At 41.4% G+C, this 19556-nt stretch overlaps 1 protein-coding gene across 6 annotated transcripts; it reads right to left on the bottom strand.

Annotated features, from left to right (window-relative positions):
• Positions 1 to 4500: 4500 nt before the first annotated feature.
• TBP (TATA-box binding protein) lies at positions 4501 to 17522 on the bottom strand. Of its 6 annotated transcripts, none has more exons than XM_061428628.1 (9): positions 17339 to 17522; positions 14782 to 14961; positions 14012 to 14212; positions 11873 to 12246; positions 9767 to 9854; positions 8296 to 8387; positions 7452 to 7619; positions 5858 to 5952; positions 4501 to 5179 (listed from the first exon to the last, which is right to left on the bottom strand). In XM_061428628.1, the coding sequence occupies exons 3-9, from the start codon at positions 14063 to 14065 to the stop codon at positions 5100 to 5102; spliced, it is 951 nt and encodes a 316-aa protein (XP_061284612.1). In that variant the 5' UTR covers positions 14066 to 14212; positions 14782 to 14961; positions 17339 to 17522; the 3' UTR covers positions 4501 to 5099. The 6 variants fall into 6 exon arrangements, with proteins under 6 accessions (XP_061284612.1, XP_061284609.1, XP_061284610.1 ...); XM_061428625.1 differs by having other exon boundaries at positions 14012 to 14215; positions 14817 to 14961; XM_061428626.1 differs by having other exon boundaries at positions 14817 to 14961.
• Between the last annotated feature and the right edge of the window lie 2034 nt (positions 17523 to 19556).

Here is a 19556-nt window from a genome sequence, read left to right as displayed (position 1 = left end):
GTAGGAGGCTACCATCTTAATGATACAGACCTATATGCAGATCAAGTAAAATAGACAATACCATCTGTATACCATCTCATCTATAAACCACCTCATCTATAGTACCACCCCATCTATAATACCACCCCATCTATAATACCATCTCATCTATAATACCATTATAGATGGTATTCATACTTTGAAGGTTTTGTAAAAATATACATGTGTATGTGTATCAAAAAATCAGAGATAGTAGATGGGAACTCAACAGTGGAACCAAGAACTTTTTACTTATGTTTAAAATGAATTTTTTACTTTTAAGTTATATTTAAAAAGAACTAAGATCTTTTTACTTATATTTCTTTCTATAATAAAAATGGATTATGTGCCTAATTAAGTCAAACTATCACTCAGAGCATTTTCCCCCTAAAATTTGCAAAATTCAAGAGAAAAATAGTTGGGTAAAATCCCGAGAGACATGTATAATAATCAGGTGATTGTCACAGGCTCCAGTTTACATGGAAGCCCAGAATGTGAGAAAATTCTGAACCCCACTCACTAATTGGACTTCCCTGGTGGCTCAGACGGTAAAGTGTCTGCCTACAATGTGGGAGACCTGGGTTCTATCCCTAGGTTGGAAGATCCCCTGGAGAAGGAAATGGCAATCCACTCCAGTACTCTTGCCTGGAAAATCATTCACTAATCACTAATCATTGACTAATTAGTACAATGAATGCGATACCCACTAATTCTGAAAGCAACAGTTAGCAGGATCAGAAAAATGAGTAGATTTGTGATCAGAAGAGCTGACTTGGAAAAGCTCTACCTCAAAACTGACCTTAGTCAGCCAGTGGCACTGCTTACAGACCACAGACTGAAAGGCAGGAGCGATGGTCTTCTCTTTCCATCTGCCTGTCTCAGCACTGCCCAGGTAGCAGGTAGACCCGAGGAATGATTTGGAATCAGCCACTGGAATTTCTCTGGGTTGGGCCCCAGGGACTGTTGGGCCTAAGGGAGGCCCTGAAGAGGCTTTCAAATGAGGGATACTCTGTTTACACAAGTGGTTCCTAAATCAGTGCTAAGGCTCCTTCCCACCCCAAGCAATACACACTTACATTGTGATAATTCCCAGTTCTCTCAGCAGCAGTGAAGCCTGCCCAGCACTAAGGCAAACCTGGAGACATTGCTGTTCATCACTGCTTCAAGACCGACAGCTAGTTCTGGTTAACAGCCCTGCTAACCCTGAAATGCACTGCTGCCATAAACACAACCTAGAACGGCGTAACATCACTTGCTAATGCCACCAACTTGATTACTTCATTATACTTTTATATCAGGAAGTCCTAGCCTTTTACTCGGTGGTGTGTGTATAGTAGTGTTACTACTGTAGTAGTCGTCGCTCAGTCGTGTCCGACCCTGCAACCCCATGTACTGTAGCCTGCCAGGCTCCTCTGTCCATGAAATTCTCCAGGTAAGAATATTCGAGTGGGTAGCCATCCCCTTCTCCAGGGGATCTTCCCAACCCTAGGATCAGACCCAGGTCTCCTGCATTGCTGGCAGATTCCGTACCATCTTGAGCCACCAGGTGTGTATGTAATTCATACAAAGATGTGTATATAAAATAGTTACACGTAGCACTAAATGTGAAATTGCAGTATGGAATCCCATGGAGAGACTTAAATACAACTTTCAGAGGGAGAGAATGGCATTACAGTCCTGAAGCTAGGAGTGCTAAGTCAGCGAGAATCACCCATCATTAAGGGGACATAGCCTGTGGCTACTGAGAGACAATATGGCAAGAGTCACACACTTGGCAGGAAGCTCAGTGGAGAACTGATCTCCTGGGACCTTCATAGTCCAACTGTAACTCAGAAGTAAGTTTGCCAAAATAGGACAGCACCCTGACTGCTAAGGACTTTTTAAGTGAATTCACTATGTTCTACTTGGAGACATCCCTGGATGTTTGTATAGACATGCAGGCGTGTGGTAATCGGCCAAGCTACTTTACGTGTATATTCCTGCCATGGTCTGGAGATGACAGGGAGTTCACAGAGCATTTCCACTTGGACACAGACATCCAAATCACAGCACTGACTTGGCAGCCATGTCCAAAAAAAGCAACTAGTTGAAATAACTAAACAATTTTAAAACTTAGATAAAAAAGGTAACTCAGTTGTTTCTAGAAATGTGAAGACACATTTAAAAACCTTAATGATGACCATGAAATGATTGATGCAAGACCCAGCAACTGCTCCTGCAGAGGATATCAAACTGCCAAACCATGTACTCCACCATCCCCCCAACCCTGGGCTTGGCCTGGACACCGCCTGACCAGGCAGCTAACCCCGCTGTAGAGAGCAGTGCATCCACCTCCTCATTTCAGGTACTGAGTGCCGGTCTCGTCCTTCAACAATTCAGATTATAGTGAAGAAGAAACGTTCCAGTGCTTTTGATAAACATATCGGTGGCAGTACTCCGTTATTCTAACTCATCATCCCATGTGTCTTTAAAAATTAAGGGTTCTAAGCATAAAATACATTAATTCAGAGCTGATGGGGACACACGTATACCTGTGGCTGATCCATGTTGATGTTTGGCAAAAACCATTATAACATTGTAAAGTTATCCTCCAATTATAATAAATTAAAAAATACAGAGCTGACTAAAAGCCCTGCAGTCTGGATTGGATGTATTAATATGAACTTAATGAGGCATTTTTGTCTTGAGAAATTTTAAAGGGAAAGTAAGCATTTATCCTGCTATGTGAAGTATATCACTATTAAAAAAAGTTTTCCAACAAATAATGAAAAAGTGATTAAAATTTCATCTTATACAACCTAAGGAATTAATGGATCAATGAGAAGGAGACAATCAGACATTCAACTCCTAAAACCACTATTTACAGTCTCTATAAAGGGATCAAGCCTTCAGATGCAGCCACAGGAAACAGAAGAGGGTGTGCTGACTGCACCGTCTGGAGTTTGCCAACAGCAAAATAGACCAAGAAACCACTAGCCAAACAAGCCTGTAAATTTCCTTAAGTGAGATGGGGAACTTCCGGAATAAAACAGACATAAAAACATACCAACTTATTAAAATGGAAGACTAATCGATATTGGTGTTTGGTAATTACTGTAAAAGGATAATAGTTATGGGGTGTGTGTCTGGACTGGACCGTAAGGAGCTTCTGGGATGGCTCGCAAGGTTCTGGCTGGTGGCTGCTGGGGTGTCTGCCTCTGAATAATATGTGAAACGTGTGTTGGGTTTCCTGTGTGTGCTGCATTTTACAACTGTAAGTTGTAATGTACGTTCAGTCAAGTGATTGGAAATAGATAAATATATCAACAATAATTTTAAAGTATTCTGAAAAATACCATTAATAAGAAACTATAAAATACTTAGGAATTAACTTCTATGAAATGTAAAAGCCCTAAATAAAAAAAATTATGAAACTTTACTGAAGAACCTAAGAGAAGACCTACATGTGAGGAGACAATTCTTTCTTGGATAGAAGGAGATACTACTGGAATGATGTCTTTTGGATGAATTCCTGCATTACTGACATCACTAATGACTTCTTCTGGACTATAATCTGGTATGGATCTACTAAAACCTAGGATGTATAACTTCTTTAATACAGTGACTCCTAGGAGTGTTGTTACAGAAACACCTGTACTCCTCACAAGAACACAAAAGGACGTTCCCTGCTGCACTGTTTATAATAGTGAAACACCGCAGATAGCGTAAATGATAACGTAATTCAGGAGATGGTTAAATGTATTAAGGTATTCAAAGGATGATATGACACCACTGAGTTCCATGTCATGGAAGTATGTCTGTCATGCAAATATGTGTATGATACACTGACTACAAAATGGAGCCATAAAATCAACATATGATTTACTGTATTCTCCAAATATGGAGAAAAGCACCCCCAAGGGAAAGAATCTGAACAGAAGAGAGCTGAGGAAACACCAGGGAAAACAGAAGAGGAAGAAAGAAACTTACCTTTCTGATTATATACCTCTGAGCTGTCTGAAAAACAATTTTTACAATTAAAAAGAAAATCACACACATCACATATGATGAAACCCCAAAACTTATACATGTTAACCTGATATTCACGAGCACAAGACACCCATCTGTTAGTCTGTTGGACTACCCCAGTTCTAACCATGAAGGCCTTTGGCTTAGAAGCCATGTTTGCCACTTACCTGCTCTGTAACCTGGGGTGGGACCTAGCTTGCCTGCCTCGTGTAAGAGCAACAAAACCTGATTACAGGTTTTGTGAGAATTAAGGGCTGTGGGAAATAGAAGGTGCTCAATATATGGGATGTAATAAACACGTTTTGTGAGCAACTGTACATTTTCACAGTTCTGCCATTTTCATGGCAACAATGAAATGCTGATTGAAGCAAGCAAGCAAACACACTAAAATGGTTTCAGGCATTATATCTAAAATACAATTTTTTAACAGTATGATCACATGAATCTTACAAAGTTTCATTTACAACATCAATCTAACACTTTTATAAACAGCATTTATTGTACAGAGTACTCTGAAGGAAGAAAAATATGTACAGCCATTTGTTTTCATTAATACATTTCTATTCTGTCCTGCAATACTGAAAAGGCGGAATGTGTCTGGCACAAAAATAACCCTCAGGAGTTACAAATTAGAAAACAACACTTTTTAAAAAACAGTTTTACTTTTCTGGTAGAAATATAAAAACTGTGGTTTATGGGGAAGAAATTAAACAAAATAAAGTCCAATCAATTGTTGAGGTGGCTTTAACACTTAGTTTTGTCCCTTAAACCAACTTGTCAACAGCAGTAAGTGTTTAAAATCTAAATATAAATAACAGGCAGCACTGCCCGTATAGCAGCACAGTTTGAGCCACTTACAGTGACGCTCTGGTGTTCTCTGTGCAGAAACAACACCCCTTCCGGCACCCCACGGGGGTGCGCGTGGAAGAGAGCTTCACCTGGTGCCGCACCCTACAACCAGACGCCCATCCTCTACCCCGTGGGGCCGTCCACAACACCACTGAGTGTACCAAAACTGATTGGTTTAAAAAAAAAAAAAAGGGGGTGGGGGAGGCAGGAGAACACAGCAGCCATTACGTTGTCTTCCTGAAACCCTTCAGAATAGGGTAGATGTTCTCAAAGGCTTCATAAATTTCTGCTCTGACTTTAGCACCTACGAAGACAAGTGGAGTAGAAAAGAGTCTGAAATGGCATTTCTTAACCACAAAAGCACAATTCTCTCCATATCCAGTAAGACAGATGCAGGCATTAAAACATTAACAATGGAATCCCTTGTCAAAATCATATTTTTGTTTTTAAAGTGGTATTTTCTTAATTTGGCTTTTAAAAAAAAAATTACCAAAGCAACAACACAGATGACCCCACCTTCCACGCCTACAGTCTGCCCATGTGACAGCGCTGGTCTCGGCACCAGGGCAGAGCCCAGCAGGGCAGCAGCTGAGAGAGATGGAGTCTTACTCTCAACTGCCACTTTTAACCAAGCTCTTTTGAATCTTCCTTTGTTGAGGCAGAATGATAATGCCGAGGAAAACCAAGGTTTTAGACAATGGTACCCAACTTAAAACACCATCTATTATGCAATGTAATGCTCACCTCCACCCCTCCCCGCCAAGGTGATGCTTCAATCAGCAAGTCTGTGATCTGAGTTTCCTCAGCTCACCGCCTCTGGTGGATGTTTCCCATCAGTGTTGGGGAAGAGAGAAAAGGGGCAAAGCTTCTCTGCAAGTCACTAGTTAACTGTCCCAACACTGTGATATTTCTTCTAAGTACTGAGAAAATGCCATTCTCGACCCTTTCAAAACTTCAACCACTACTTTCTGTTACAACTTACCTGTTAATACAACTTTTCCAGAAACAAAAATAAGGAGAACAATTCTCGGTTTGATCATTCTGTAGATTAAACCAGGAAATAACTCTGGCTCATAACTAGAAGGAAAATAGCAAAAACAGTTTAAATTAACAGCTGCTCATGCCTTTAGAAAAAATGAGGACCAGAACAAGGGACAGCACTGGGGCAGCCACAGACTAATGAGGGTGAAGCCCAGTTCTGCGGCCAGTGAGGCTGACCTGTCACCAGCACTTGAAGACCAACTAACTCTGTTTCTAATGAATCTGGATTTCCTGACATAAGAACAAGAGTTTTATAAATATGTTCTGTAGTCTCTGATCTTTATCAAGTTTCATTCTGGACAAGTTTATATCAACTTAAAAGAGCCCAGTAATCATCCATCTATAAGATCTGCCAGTCACACAGTTTATTCTCTGATCATTCAGATCTCATCTCCTTAAAGTGAAATATCTTCTAGCTGCTACGTTTGCTCAGGCAATTTAACCAAAGTGACAGCAGAGAGACTGGTTGGAGACTGAACCTTGCCCCGTGTTATCTGACTAAATGCACTATTGGTATGCTGCTGCTGCTGCTAAGTTGCTCAGTGGTGTCCAACTCTGTGCGACCCCATGGACTGCAGCCCACCAGGCTCCTCCGTCCACAGGATTTTCCAGGCAAGAGGACTGGAGTGGGTGCCAGTTATCTGACTAAATGCACTATTGGTGTAGTTTTGTTCTAGTAATCTCACTTTGTCAGATTGAAAATAGGATGTATGACAGCGTTTAAGTTACTGGAAAATTCAAGGCAGGCTTCTCTGGGGAAGGGAGATGCTGGGATGGATACATGAAATGCCAGTAGGAGTTTCTTAGGTAAAAAGTGACAAAAGAGTGTGCCAGGGATAAAAGTGGGATGTGCAAGGGTCCTGGTGCAAGAGGGGCATGATAAGCCGTGGGGCTGCTGTGAGCAGAAAAGCTGTGAGAGGTGATCAGGGACCACCTGCCTTTGAAGTCTTCTTCAGGAAGGAGAACAAAAGACTCAAACAACTGGGGGAAAAATTGATACAAGAGGTTGTGGGTTTTATTTATTCATTTAAAATGTATTTATTGAGCAATAAGATGATGAAACATACAGAAGGGAATCAATTTCATGCCAGTAAAGGGGAGTTCTGGGTGTCACTGAGTTAGAAGATAGAGAGGTAGGAGGCTGGTGACAACAGTAGGTATTACCAAAGAAATCAGGAAGACACTTCAACAATAAATATACCTATCAGTATATCATTTGTTCTTACATACTAATTATTCATTGGGAAAGACTCTGATACTGGGAGGGATTGGGGGCAGGAGGAAAAGGGGACGACAGAGGATGAGATGGCTGGATGGCATCACCGACTCGATGGACGTGAGTCTGAGTGAACTCCGGGAGTTGGTGATGGACAGGGAAGCCTGGCGTGCTGCGATTCATGGGGTCGCAAAGAGTCGGACACGACTGAGTGACTGAACTGAACTGAACTAATTATTCTGCTTATCATGAACAATGTTTAAATAGATTATAAATTAAAATTGTTGACAAAAGCAACCACCATGTACTTTAGACTTACCTACTGAACTGTTGGTGCGTAAGCACAAGGCCTTCTAACCTTATAGGGAACTTCACATCACAGCTCCCCACCATGTTCTGAATCTTGAAGTCCAAGAACTTAGCTGGAAAACCCAGTTTCTGTACAACTCTGGCATATTTTCTTGCTGCTAGTCTAGACTGTTCTTCACTAGGAAAGAAAAAGTGAGCTATTCATACTCAAAGTCAGCTAACACAATTATTTAGATGAGAAACTTCCCCACATCCTTGACAGAAAACTGTAGGCCTACCAAATGAATACCTTTCAATTCACCAAAGTATTGATAGCCCCAGATTTCATGGGGCTATCAGCATCACCATTATCATTAATATTGCTGTATTTAAGCCCAGAAATTGCTACTGAGATAAAAACCAACAAGCGTCATTTTGATAGGAATATACTGATGAGATTTATACTCAAAGAATGCATACACTAATTCCTCTTTTATGTCATGTCTTTCTTTATCCATTCCTAGAACTTACTTGTTGGATAAAATATGACTTAGCAGTGCAGGGCTTATGTAACAAAAGCAGTAACATCACTGTTGACAAAAGGCTCTCAAGTGCAGGGTCACGAATGACAGAAGTCTGGCACGCACACATGCTGAGTTATACAGAAATCAGGTTGGAACACACATCCTAAACTAACGCCTATTTTTAAGAAAATGAAGCCACCACTGTCTAAGGTGATGACAATCAACTACTTTAATACGAAAGCAACAATAACACTGTGATTGTATTTAAGTAGTAGCCTAACATCTGGATACCATGACACAGCCATCTCTCTGTAACATGCAGACCAGGACAATGAACTCCTTTAAACCCACCTCTTGGCTCCTGTGCACACCATCTTCCCAGAACTGAATATTAGTGCAGTGGTGCGGGGCTCTCTTATTCTCATGATTACAGCAGCAAAACGCTACAACAGCCAGAGACAACAGTTAATGAGGTCAGACTGCTGACTTCCATCAGGAGAACTACACAACAACAAGAACATCCCAAATAACGAGAAGGACCTGGTACTGAGACAGTCACGACCCCTGTCGTGCGTTTCCTTACAGGACTCCCTTCCATCACCACGTGGCACACAAGCTTTTGCACAGGAAACAAACATGTAAACTGTGACGACAGAGGCAGCTGGACCGAGACGTGTGTGTTCTGCCACGCACATCCCAACAGCTGAAGATAAGTGACATCTGCAAACCTTTAACTGTACATTTTCTGTTCTATTAATGATCTTTTAGGCAAATCAACTTACAAACCGTTCCACCTCCAGAAGGACTATATCACATTACAAGCATATCAACACACAGTGAAGTGACCTCCCTGATCCTGTAGACTTTTTGAAACTGCACTGATATATTGGCATTTATATAAATGCAATGGCCTCTCTAAAAATGTAGTGTCTGCTACCTGATTACACGCAAAAACTTCACATATTTCTAATGAGGATGACTCTGACAAGTTAGATAGCTTTAACAATTTTAATTTAAAAACTACAGTCTGTCTTCCTTCTAACTTTACCACCATGTAAAAACGCTAGCATTATATTCTAGTTTATACAAGTCTCAGGAAATGTCTAATTATTTTGCATTTTCTAAATTCCTTCTATAGTTTTTTACATTTCCTAAATTCCTTTAACTAGTTTTACTGGTTGGATAACTACTATCATTTCATTAGGAAAAAAAATATGTAAAATTATGTATTCAACTTAAAAAAATTATGATAGACAAAACGTTAATTCTTATAATGCTACACTCATACGGATTTGCCCTGTGCATTAGGTTGTTATCTTAAAATCTGAAAATTTGTAGGTATTTTCTTCTTAATCTTTTTATTATATAAAAAAAAAAAAACTTGGCAGTTATACAAAGGTAGAAAAATATATTAAACTTCCTTGTACTTATTATCCAACTTTAACAATTACTAGTTTTTGGCTAATCTTGTCTCATTCATATGCCCCTTTCCCAATTCTCCAATTGTATTATTTTGAAGTAAATTCCAAGTAGCCTGGCATTCTATTCTATAGTTTTCAAAACATAAATGGGATCACACTACATATTTTGTTCAGTAACTTTACATGATCCCCTTACAATAAGTATATTAAACTTTATCCTTTGGACTGCTATATTCTTGCAATCTCTTACTTGGCAGTTATTTAACAAAAACGCTACATATTTTGCCTTAAATTCTTCTTTTGTTGGTGTCGACAAACTTAAACACAACTTATTCTTTTTAATCTAAAGACCTTTGGAAGAAAATTCTGTTATCACTATTATTTGATACAGTTGTTCTGACCTTGGGATTATATTCAGCATTTCGGGCACGAAGTGCAATGGTCTTTAGGTCAAGTTTACAACCAAGATTCACTGTGGATACAATATTTCTGTAAGAAATTTGAAAAGAAAACACAATTATTTACTGTTAATTATCTAAAAAACATAATCTTTCCTAATTTTTTTAAATTAAACAAATTTTTTAATTGCTGACATTAAGTGTTTAAACAAGTACCAAACACCACGCCAACATACATAGATAACCTCACTTAGTACTTACAATACACTATGAAGTAATAACTTAGTATTGCATCTTCAGATGAAGACACTGCTCTGTATATGCATGGCTCCTAACTGAGGTATGACTTTCTCACTTCTTTCAAATTAAGTATCTTGGACAAACAAAAATTCAATCATCTCTGACAAAGGAAGGAAACCTTTTTCCTCCAATTAACTCTCAGTAGATCAAAAAAAACAAACATCAATATTTATTATGTAGGTCCAATGAACACTTTTAACTTTCTTTCTCTTCTCCTCTCTTTGAGGGCCCCCCCCCCACCCTGCCCTCTGCTCCCCCTGATGTCAGGGGGCAACTGGTATTCTGGAGCAGCACCTCCATAACTGTGCTGAGGCGCCTGCGCCCCACAGCATGGCAGGCAGAAGACAAAAAACTCCCTTTTACAGCTTTGGTTTAGTTTGCTCTTTTTCTAGTTGTAATGTTATTGCTTTGAAATATTCCTTATTTTTTAATGTGATCATTTACAGCTATAAATTTCACCCTTAGTACCACATTTGCTGCATCCCAAATATGTTTTGTGCTCCATCAGGCTTCCATTAAGTCTATCAGGCTTCTCTGCCCATGGAATTTTCCAACCAAGAATACTGAAGTGGGTTACATTACTTACTCCAGAGGATCTTCCCGACCCAGGGATCCAACCACATCTCTTGTGCCTCTTGCATTGGCAGGCAATTCTTTATACTACTAGCACCACTTGGGAAGCCCTATACAGTATTTTCATTTTCATTTGTCTTAACTATTTTCTAACTGCCCCTGTGATCTCTGATCCATTGGCTGTTTAAAAGTATGTTATTTAATTTCCACAGTTCTGTGAATTTTTTGGGATGCTTTGTGGAATACCAGAAATATTAAGGTGCTGGCAAGAAATAAACACCCATCTGAACTGGGTATAAATTACAATTTAAACCAAAGGTGCAAACTTAAATGGGCATAGGGGCCAGGTAACTGTGCAAGACAACAGCATATGGTATTTACAAAAATGAACTAATAAGTGCTTATCTTTCTAAAATCATTAAAACTATTTTGTTTTCTTTAATTGTTTCAGATCAAACACACACCCAGGGCAAGATTTAGGTCTCTGTCTAACAGTCATGATCCATGATTAAACATTACTTAGTTCTAAAAATGATTAGGAATGACTTGCATGAAAACTGGGTGATGTATTTATTACAAATAACCCTTCATGTGGTTATAAGCTTCCTAATGGCAAAAGCTATATAATTCTTACTGACAGATATGAGGATATCTGTTTTTCAGGGAGGAGAAATTTTCCCTACCTGTCCCCCTACCCCTTTTCTATTATATACAGGACCCACTTCACATAGGTAGAAAAATCCATTTAGGGCAAGAACAGCCATCCTCAGCTTGTGGGAAGGACACAACTCTTCAAAGATTTATATGCAGCCCTTATAATAATAAACAATGAAGAAAAACAAGGACCACTATGAACAATAATGATTCTGTGACTTTGCTATTAATCTTTCCAAAGACTTATAATACCACAAGGAAGGGAGACTATATAAGGCTTATCTGGTTAATCAGCTACAGCGAAACGTCGACAACAATAATGCAATCCAAACTGGACTTCACTGGCCAAGCATATAAGCACAGCTACCAAATTTCTGAAGATGTTATGAGAGACCTTTACTGGGGTCACTGACTCACTAAGACAGCTTTCCTTCCCTTTCTCAAGTAAGATAAAGCAAGTTTTGATGCATGATCACCATTAATACCACACAAATAAATCAATCCATCTGAGAACAAAGAACAGCAGCGCAGTTGCAGGGGGGTCCCTCCAGGGCAGGGACAGGACACACAAGGAGAACTCACTGCAGCTGCGGCACGATCCCGGAGCTCTCTGAGGCTGGCGTGGCAGGGGTGATAGGGGTCATGGGGGTCATGGGGGAGGGATACAAGGGAGTGGTGCCCGGCAAGGGTGCAGTCGTAAGAGTCTGTGAGTGGAAGAGCTGTGGTGTCTGGCCCGAGGGCCCCTGGGTTGCCTGCTGGGACGTCGACTGCTGGACGGCTGCCACTGCCGCCTGCTGCTGCTGCTGCTGCTGCTGCTGCTGTTGCTGCTGCTGCTGCTGCCGTTGCTGCTCCTCCAGAATAGACAGACTGTTGGTGTTCTGAATAGGCTGTGGAGTCAGCCCTGTGCCGTAAGGCATCATTGGACTAAAGATAGGGATTCCAGGAGTCATGGCACCCTGTGGACAGTTAGAGAACAATCGGTTAGATTGGCTGGTGTCAAGTGTCTGCAGAACTTGGCTGGTAGAACTGCAGGTGAGATGTGCAAAGACAGGCACCATCCGAGAACAAATGGGGCTATTAAGCCGTCATCTCACACACATCACTTTTTTCTTCACTGCAGCACAGCAGCATAGTAGGTAAGAGCTTAGGATGTGGAAGTAGACCTAGGTGTGAAATTCAATAAACAACACGGGAGAATTTAGGAAGATGCTTAACCCTTCAGGCTCTAGAGGATAACAATGGTTTAAGACTTTGAAAAAATTGAGAATTTCCATTCTTTGAAAGATATCATTAAGAAAATTAAAAATTAAGCCACAGATTAGGAGAAAACATCTACCATACATACATCTGAGAAAGAACTTGTATGCAGAATAAAGACCAATCAAAATGCAATAAATGATGAACAAACAGACCAATAAAAAAATGGGCAAAAGATGTGAAGGACATTTTACAAATGAAGATACATACATAAACAGTTAATTAGCAGTTGACAAAATGCTCAAGATCGTAAGTCAACAGGAAAACGCTTTTACATTTAGACTCAAGTGAAAACGTGCTGGTGAGGGTGTGGAGCAACGAGAACTCTCACATGCTGCTGGTAGGACTTGAGAACATGCAGGGCACTTTCTTATAAAGTTAAACACACACTTACACAATGACCCAGCAATCCCATTCCTAAGTATCTACCCAAGAGAAATAAAAACATAGCAGACATGAAGAATATACACATACAGCTGCTGCTGCTGCTAAGTCGTTTCAGTCGTGTCCGACTTTGTGCGACCCCATAGACAGCAGCCCACCAGGCTCCCCTGTCCCTGGGATTCTCCAGGCAAGAACACTGGAGTCGGTTGCCATTTCCTTCTCCAGTGCATGAAAGTGAAAGTGAAGTCGCTCAGTCGTGTCCGACTCTTAGTGATCCCATTGACTGCAGCCCACCAGGCTCCTCCATCCATGGAAGTTTCCAGGCAAGAGTACTGGCACCTTTATTCATAATTGCTTCAACCTAGAAACGGCCCTAATGTCAGCAACTGGAAAGCAAACTGTGGTACATCCACACAAGAGGGCCACTTGGCAATAAAAAGGAATTTGCTGATATACGCAAGCATTACGCTGGGTTAAGATGACAGACACACAAAAAGCACACACTGACTGGTATGATGCCACCTGCACGATATTCTAGCACAGACAAAACTATCTCTATGTCTGGAAAGTGGATCAGCCTTTGCCTGGGCCTAGGGGAGTAACTGTTAAGGGGCAGAGAGGGATTTTTAGGCTAACTGAAATGTTTCAGAACTTTCAAAGGTGCATACACTTGTCAAAACACACACTTAAAATGGGTATTTTTAAACAGAAGTTATTTAAAAATTTTAAAAGCAGGTATGTTATTTGGAACTTTAAACATAAAAAGGAAAAGATAAAGCTAGAAAATAATTAGGTTACTTATGAAATCAAACACTCTATAATCACTCAGACCACTTTCATAAGTGTTTATCAAAAGATTAAGTCTTATAGACAAATATATATTTTAGCTTCCAAACTTCCCAAATTAAACATTATCACGCCTATTAAAAATCTGAAGGAAATTATCAATGAAATACAGAAGACTTAAAAAACCATAAGCCCATTTTCAACAACAGAGGCTTAATTCCCTTCCTTCCCTTTTACAGTGTCTCTAACAATGCAGGTCCTGTCCTATATGCACCCTCCCTCCAGCTGCATTACCTGAGGGGAGGCCAGGCCCTGGGCATAGGGTGGGAGGCTGTTGTTCTGATCCATGACGTTCACCTTCTTGGCAAATCAAAAACCTCTGGACTGGAAATTGCCTCAGCATTCAGTCTTTTCCTAGAGCATCCCCAGCACACTATTCTTGGCGACTTGCTCGGCTCTGTGGGTTATCTTCGTGCACACCAAGAAACAGCGGTGCTGCTTTGAAAAGATTTGAAGTTTAATGTAAGAACACAGGTAAGCTATGCAGCCTTTTAAATCAGTTTCACGGTTATACAAAAAACAAATGTAAAAACCCAATCAAGCTACTCTGGAATCCATTTCCTTTTCACCTTACAAAGCTGAACTCTCACTCCTTCCAAGTTTTTCATGACTGCGTGCAAAAGAGTCAACAGGACAAAAATTGTTTTTTTATGTGTTCAATTTATAGTCTTATAATGTTAAATGTTAAGTTTTGAATGTTTACAGCATTCAAAACTTTTGGGAAAAAATATCCAAGGAAAATGAATTCCTAAGCAAACTGTCATATCTGAGTAGAAATATTTATTATGCACTGTATACACGGTACTAAAGTTTTTAAATATGTCATTCAGTTTTCTATCCTCTATAATGTCCTGGGCATTAAGTTTAATAAATTTTGAATTGTATCCAATACACTTTGGCATGATCATTTATTGAGAAACTACCTTAAATAAATAACATACTGTGATTGAAGCTGTACAGACATAAAAATAAGACATTATATTTTTATATATGTAACACTTTACCTCTTCAGAGCACATAAATACCAATGTGCCTGTACCTGCTGCTGCTGCCGCTGCTGCTGCTGCTGCTAAGTCGTTTCAGTCATGTCCGACTCTGTGCGACCCCAGAGACGGCAGCCCACCAGGCTCCCCGGTCCCTGGGATTCTCCAGGCAAGAACACTGGAGTAGGTTGCCATTTCCTTCTCCAATGCATGAAAGTGAAAAGTGAAAGTGAAGTCGCTCAGTCATGTCCAGCTCTTAGCGACCCCATGGACTGCAGCCTACCATCCTCCTCCATCCATGGGATTTTCCAGGCAAGGGTACTGGAGTGGGGTGCCGTTGCCTTCTCCGATGCCGGTACCTGGCTTTCCTTAAATCATCTCTTTACTGGCTACACATTTGAAATTACTTTTAGGTTAAAGAACTGAGTGACTAATTAAAGACCTTTTATTCAGTTTAGTTCATATGGACTCCTGTGCTCAAGGTTGCTGTGAGAACCAACTGATTCAAACAGGACTGATTAATACCTTAAGAACAGCATCCAGTTATAACACAGTAAGCACAGGATAAATGTCAGCTATTACTATTAGATTTCAGTTTAAATGTTACCAATCTATTAAAGTTTTCTCACACAGAACATATAGATCTTAAAGTTACAAATTATATGTCAAAGATGCGCATGTACCTCAAGCTCGTACTTGTATAAAAAAGCACTCAGAACCTGGCAGTGATTCTGAAAGGACAAAGGACTCCGAAGACTATATATCCTACATACCCATCAGGGGAAAGCAGACCAAACACAGAGAAAGCTGCTTCCGAAAACAGACATGTAAGAAAATTATGCTCTTTTGGACACTGTTAATCTATTACAACAACAGAGTGCTGCAAATATAAAAATTAAGAGGATATATATATATATAGTCCCTGGCATCAAAGAGTTCAATTTGTATAGGATATGCAAATAATCACTGCAAAACCTCAGTGCTATAGCAGCAGACACACACTATGCTAAGCCCTTTGAGTGAAGAAACCATGAATATATGTCCTTGTAATCTCTACACTTAGTACAGTGTCTGACATATAATATGTTGATGATGAATGAATGTATGCTTTTGTTTAGTAGCTAGGTCATGTCTGACTCTTTTGCAACCACATGGACTATATAGTCCACCAAGCTTCTCTGCCCGTGGGATCTTCCAGGCAAGAATACTGGACTGGGTGGCCACTTCCTTCTCCAGAGGATCTTCCCAACCCAGGGATCGAATTGGTGTCTCCTGCAACTGCAGGTGGATTCCTTACTACTGAGCCACCCGGGAGGCCCCAAATGCATGCATACATGCTGGAGAAAAGAAGGCAGTGTGAACTGTCAAGTGTTCAGAAGAGTGTGTTTATAAAGCAAGGACCATCTAACTTGGTTCTAGCAAGGTGAGTAGGAATTTACACTCAGCATTTCAGGCAGAAGAAAGGTTAAGCACAAAGAGACAAAAAGTGAAAGAGCATGTAAGCAACAAACCAAGCATGACTGCATGGACTGTTCCTACAGGGGATGAGACAGCAAATGTATATTAGATAAGCAATACAAGCAGTGACAAGGTTTTGAAGTGCACCATGAGTAGATCTACTGTAGCAAGAGTATGAATGAACTCTAAGAGACAAAACTGGAGGCTGGAAGTTCGGTTTAAGAGTCACTGCTATGGTTGAGGCAAGAGACAATGAGGGCAGGATTGAAACCACTCATTTATACGAACTCATTGATCCAGAAACTGGTGGCTCCTGACCCCGTTCTGCAAACTAAGTCTAGAGAAAAAATCTGAGGAAGTAGTTGAGGCCTAATGTTATCACTGTTTAGAGCTCATTTCTAATTCGAAGTGATGGTACTGACCATCTTTCCTCCCGTGTCCTTAAAGCCGCACAGTTATTACTGCACTAACTTATCCTCAGAAAAGAGTTGTTTGCAGCATCTCCTCATCTTTTGGTAACTGACGCATCAAATTTGATATTTTGGGGAGATAATCACTGATAAGGGAAAAGAATCAATAAATTCTGCATAGTCTCCTCGTGTCTGCGTACCTCAATCAAGAATAATCTTTTCAGAGACGCCTACCTAGAGTATTACATGCAAAAACCACACTGTCCAGGGCCTAGACAAGGACACCTTTGTATTTGTGTATTATGCCCCAACGTGCCTGAAGTCTCCGGCCTCTGACAAAACGTTAAAAAGTCTCAAGCGCAACTTTATTATAAAACTACCCCTGTTGGTAGCAAGACAGGTGGGCACAGGCCTTTCAATAAAGAGAATTAAGGGATGGCAGAGTTCCGGATGAGCGGGACTGTGCTGCCTCAGGCCCCACCAGCTCCCGGCGCCAGCGCTCGTACAGGGAAGCTGCTCTCGAAACACCGCAGAGGGCGCCGGGCGGGAGCCCCGGCCGCGACTGGCCGAAGGGGCGGCAGCGCGAGCCAGAGGAACGGCCCCCGCGGTCTCCGGATCCATTCCGCGCCCCTCCGCTCCACCATCCCTAGGGAGTCGTTGCAGTGACCGCTCTGCAGTAATTCTCAGAGAGAAGCTAACAGGGTGGTTACCTGGAGTCACTGCAGAGACGACTACCGGTCGGAGAAAACGAAGTTCAGCACCCAGCGGCCCAGGCGCCCGCCACGGCGACCCTTCCCGATCCCACAGGACTCCGGGCGCGCGTTGATAACGTCACTTCCGCCAGTTCCACCTCGGCTTTAGCTAGCTGCCCGCGAGGGGCGCCGGCCGTGGTAAGTGTGAGCGCCGTGTGACTTCCTCTGACTCCCTTGGATACTCGACTTTAGAGAAACAAGAGGCGGGGCGAAGCGCTTCTGGCTTCCGGGAGAAGCCACCCTACCAAAATATGTTGATTGGTCGGTGCTGGATGTAGACAAGATATTGATTTTTAAATATTGACTGTTTAAACCAACTAGCGGTGTGATATTGAGCAAGTTACCAGACCGCTCCACCTCAGTTTCTTCATGTATAGGATGGAATGGGAATACCGCTTGTCCTCTAAGAACAATGTGAGAAGAATTAAGGAAATGCATGAACAGTGCCTGGCGCGCGGTAAGCGGTGTTAGCTATTCTCAAACATGTGGAATGATTAAAAAAAAAAAAAAACAGATACCTGCTGCCATCTTATGAAGTCTTTTCACATTTGTCACAAGAACTATAGGTAAAGTTGGACCCCAGAGGACCTCTCCTATGGTTCAGTTCAGTCGTGTTAGACTCTTTGTGACTCCATGGACTGCAGCACGCCAGGCTCTCCTGTCCATCACCAACTCCCAGAGCTTGCTCAAACTCATGTCCATCAAGTCGGTGATGCCATTCAACCATCTAATCCTCTATCTTCCAGTACTCCTGCCTTCAGTCTTTCCCAGCATCAGGGTCTTTTCCAATGAGTCAGTTCTTCCCATCAGGTGGCCAAAGGATTGGAGCTAGAGCATCAGTCCTTCCAATGACTATTCAGGACTGATTTCCTTTAGGATGGACTGCTTTGATCTCCTTGCACTCCAAGGGACTCTCAAGAGTCTTCTCCAACACCACAGTTCAAAAGCATCAATTCTTCGGCGCTCAGCTTTCTTTATAGTCCAGTTCTCACATCCATACATGCTGCTGCTGCTGCTGCTGCTAAGTCACTTCAGTCGTGTCTGACTTTGTGCGACCCCATAGACGGCAGCCCACGAGGCTCCCCGTCCCTGGGATTCTCCCAGCAAGAACACTGGAGTGGGTTGCCATTTCCTTCTCCAGTGCATGAAAGTGAAAAGTGAAAGTGAAGTCTCTCAGTCGTGTCGGACTCTTAGCGACCCCATGGACTGCAGCCTACCAGGCTCCTCCGTCCATGAGATTTTCCAGGCAAGAGTACTGGAGTGGGTTGCCACTGCCTTCTCCATACATGACTACTGGAAAAACCATAGCTTTGACTAGACAGACCTTTGTTGGCAAAGTAATGTCTCTGCTTTTTAATACACTGCCTAGGTTAATCATAGCTTTTCTTCCAAGGAGCAAACGTCTTTTTATTTCATGGCTGCAGTCACCATCTGCAGTGATTTTGGAGCCCACGAAAATAAAGTCTGTCACTGTTTCCATTGTTTCCCCATCTATTTGCCGTGAAGTGATGGGACCAGATGCCATTATCTAACGTTTTTTTGAATGTTGAGTTTTAAGCCAGCTTTTTCACTCTCCTCTTTCACTTTCATCAAGAGGCTCTTCAGTCCCTCTGCACTTTCTGCCATAAGGGTGGTGTTATCTGTATATCTGAGGCTATTGATATTTCTCCCAGCAATCTTGATTCCAGCTTGTGCTTCATCCAGCCCGGCATTTCATGTGATGTACTCTCCACATAAGTTAAATAAGCAGGGTGACAACATACAGTCCTGACATACTCCTTTCCCTATTTGGAACCAGTTCATTGTTCCATGTCCAGTTCTAACTGTTGCTTCTTGGCCTGCATACAGATTTCTCAGGAGGCAGGTAAGTTGGTCTGCTATTCCTATCTCTTTAAGAATTTTCCACAGTTTGTTGTGATCCACACAGTCAAAGGCTTTGGCCTAGTCAATAAAGTAGAAATAGATGTTTTTCTGGAACTTTCTTGCTTTTTCAATGATCCAATGGATGTTGGGAATTTGATCTCTGGTTCCTTTCCCTTTTCTAAATCTAGCTTGAACATCTGGAAGTTCTCAGTTCACGTACTGTTGAAGCCTGGCTTGGAGAATTTTGAGCATTACTTTGCTAGCATGTGAGAAGAGTGCAATTGTGCAGTAGTTTGAACACTCTTTGGCATTG

The sequence above is a fragment of the Bos javanicus genome, chromosome 9 (assembly GCF_032452875.1).
Source record: "Bos javanicus breed banteng chromosome 9, ARS-OSU_banteng_1.0, whole genome shotgun sequence".
Classification (NCBI taxonomy): Eukaryota; Metazoa; Chordata; class Mammalia; order Artiodactyla; family Bovidae; genus Bos; species Bos javanicus.
The sequence above is the reverse complement of the archived record's forward strand: the minus strand, read 5'-3'. Positions and strand labels throughout refer to the sequence as shown.

What these genes read in the sequence shown, in the direction of transcription:
- TBP (XM_061428628.1), bottom strand. Translation starts at nt 14,065, where the DNA reads ATGGATCAGAACAACAGCCTCCCACCCTATGCCCAGGGCCTGGCCTCC. An exon ending in GGGATCGTGCCGCAGCTGCA is followed by an intron (nt 9,855 to 11,872) that starts GTGAGTTCTCCT and finishes AATTTCTTACAG; the next exon opens with AAATATTGTATCCACAGTGA. An exon ending in TGGAAAAGTTGTATTAACAG is followed by an intron (nt 5,180 to 5,857) that starts GTAAGTTGTAAC and finishes TTGTCTTCGTAG; the next exon opens with GTGCTAAAGTCAGAGCAGAA.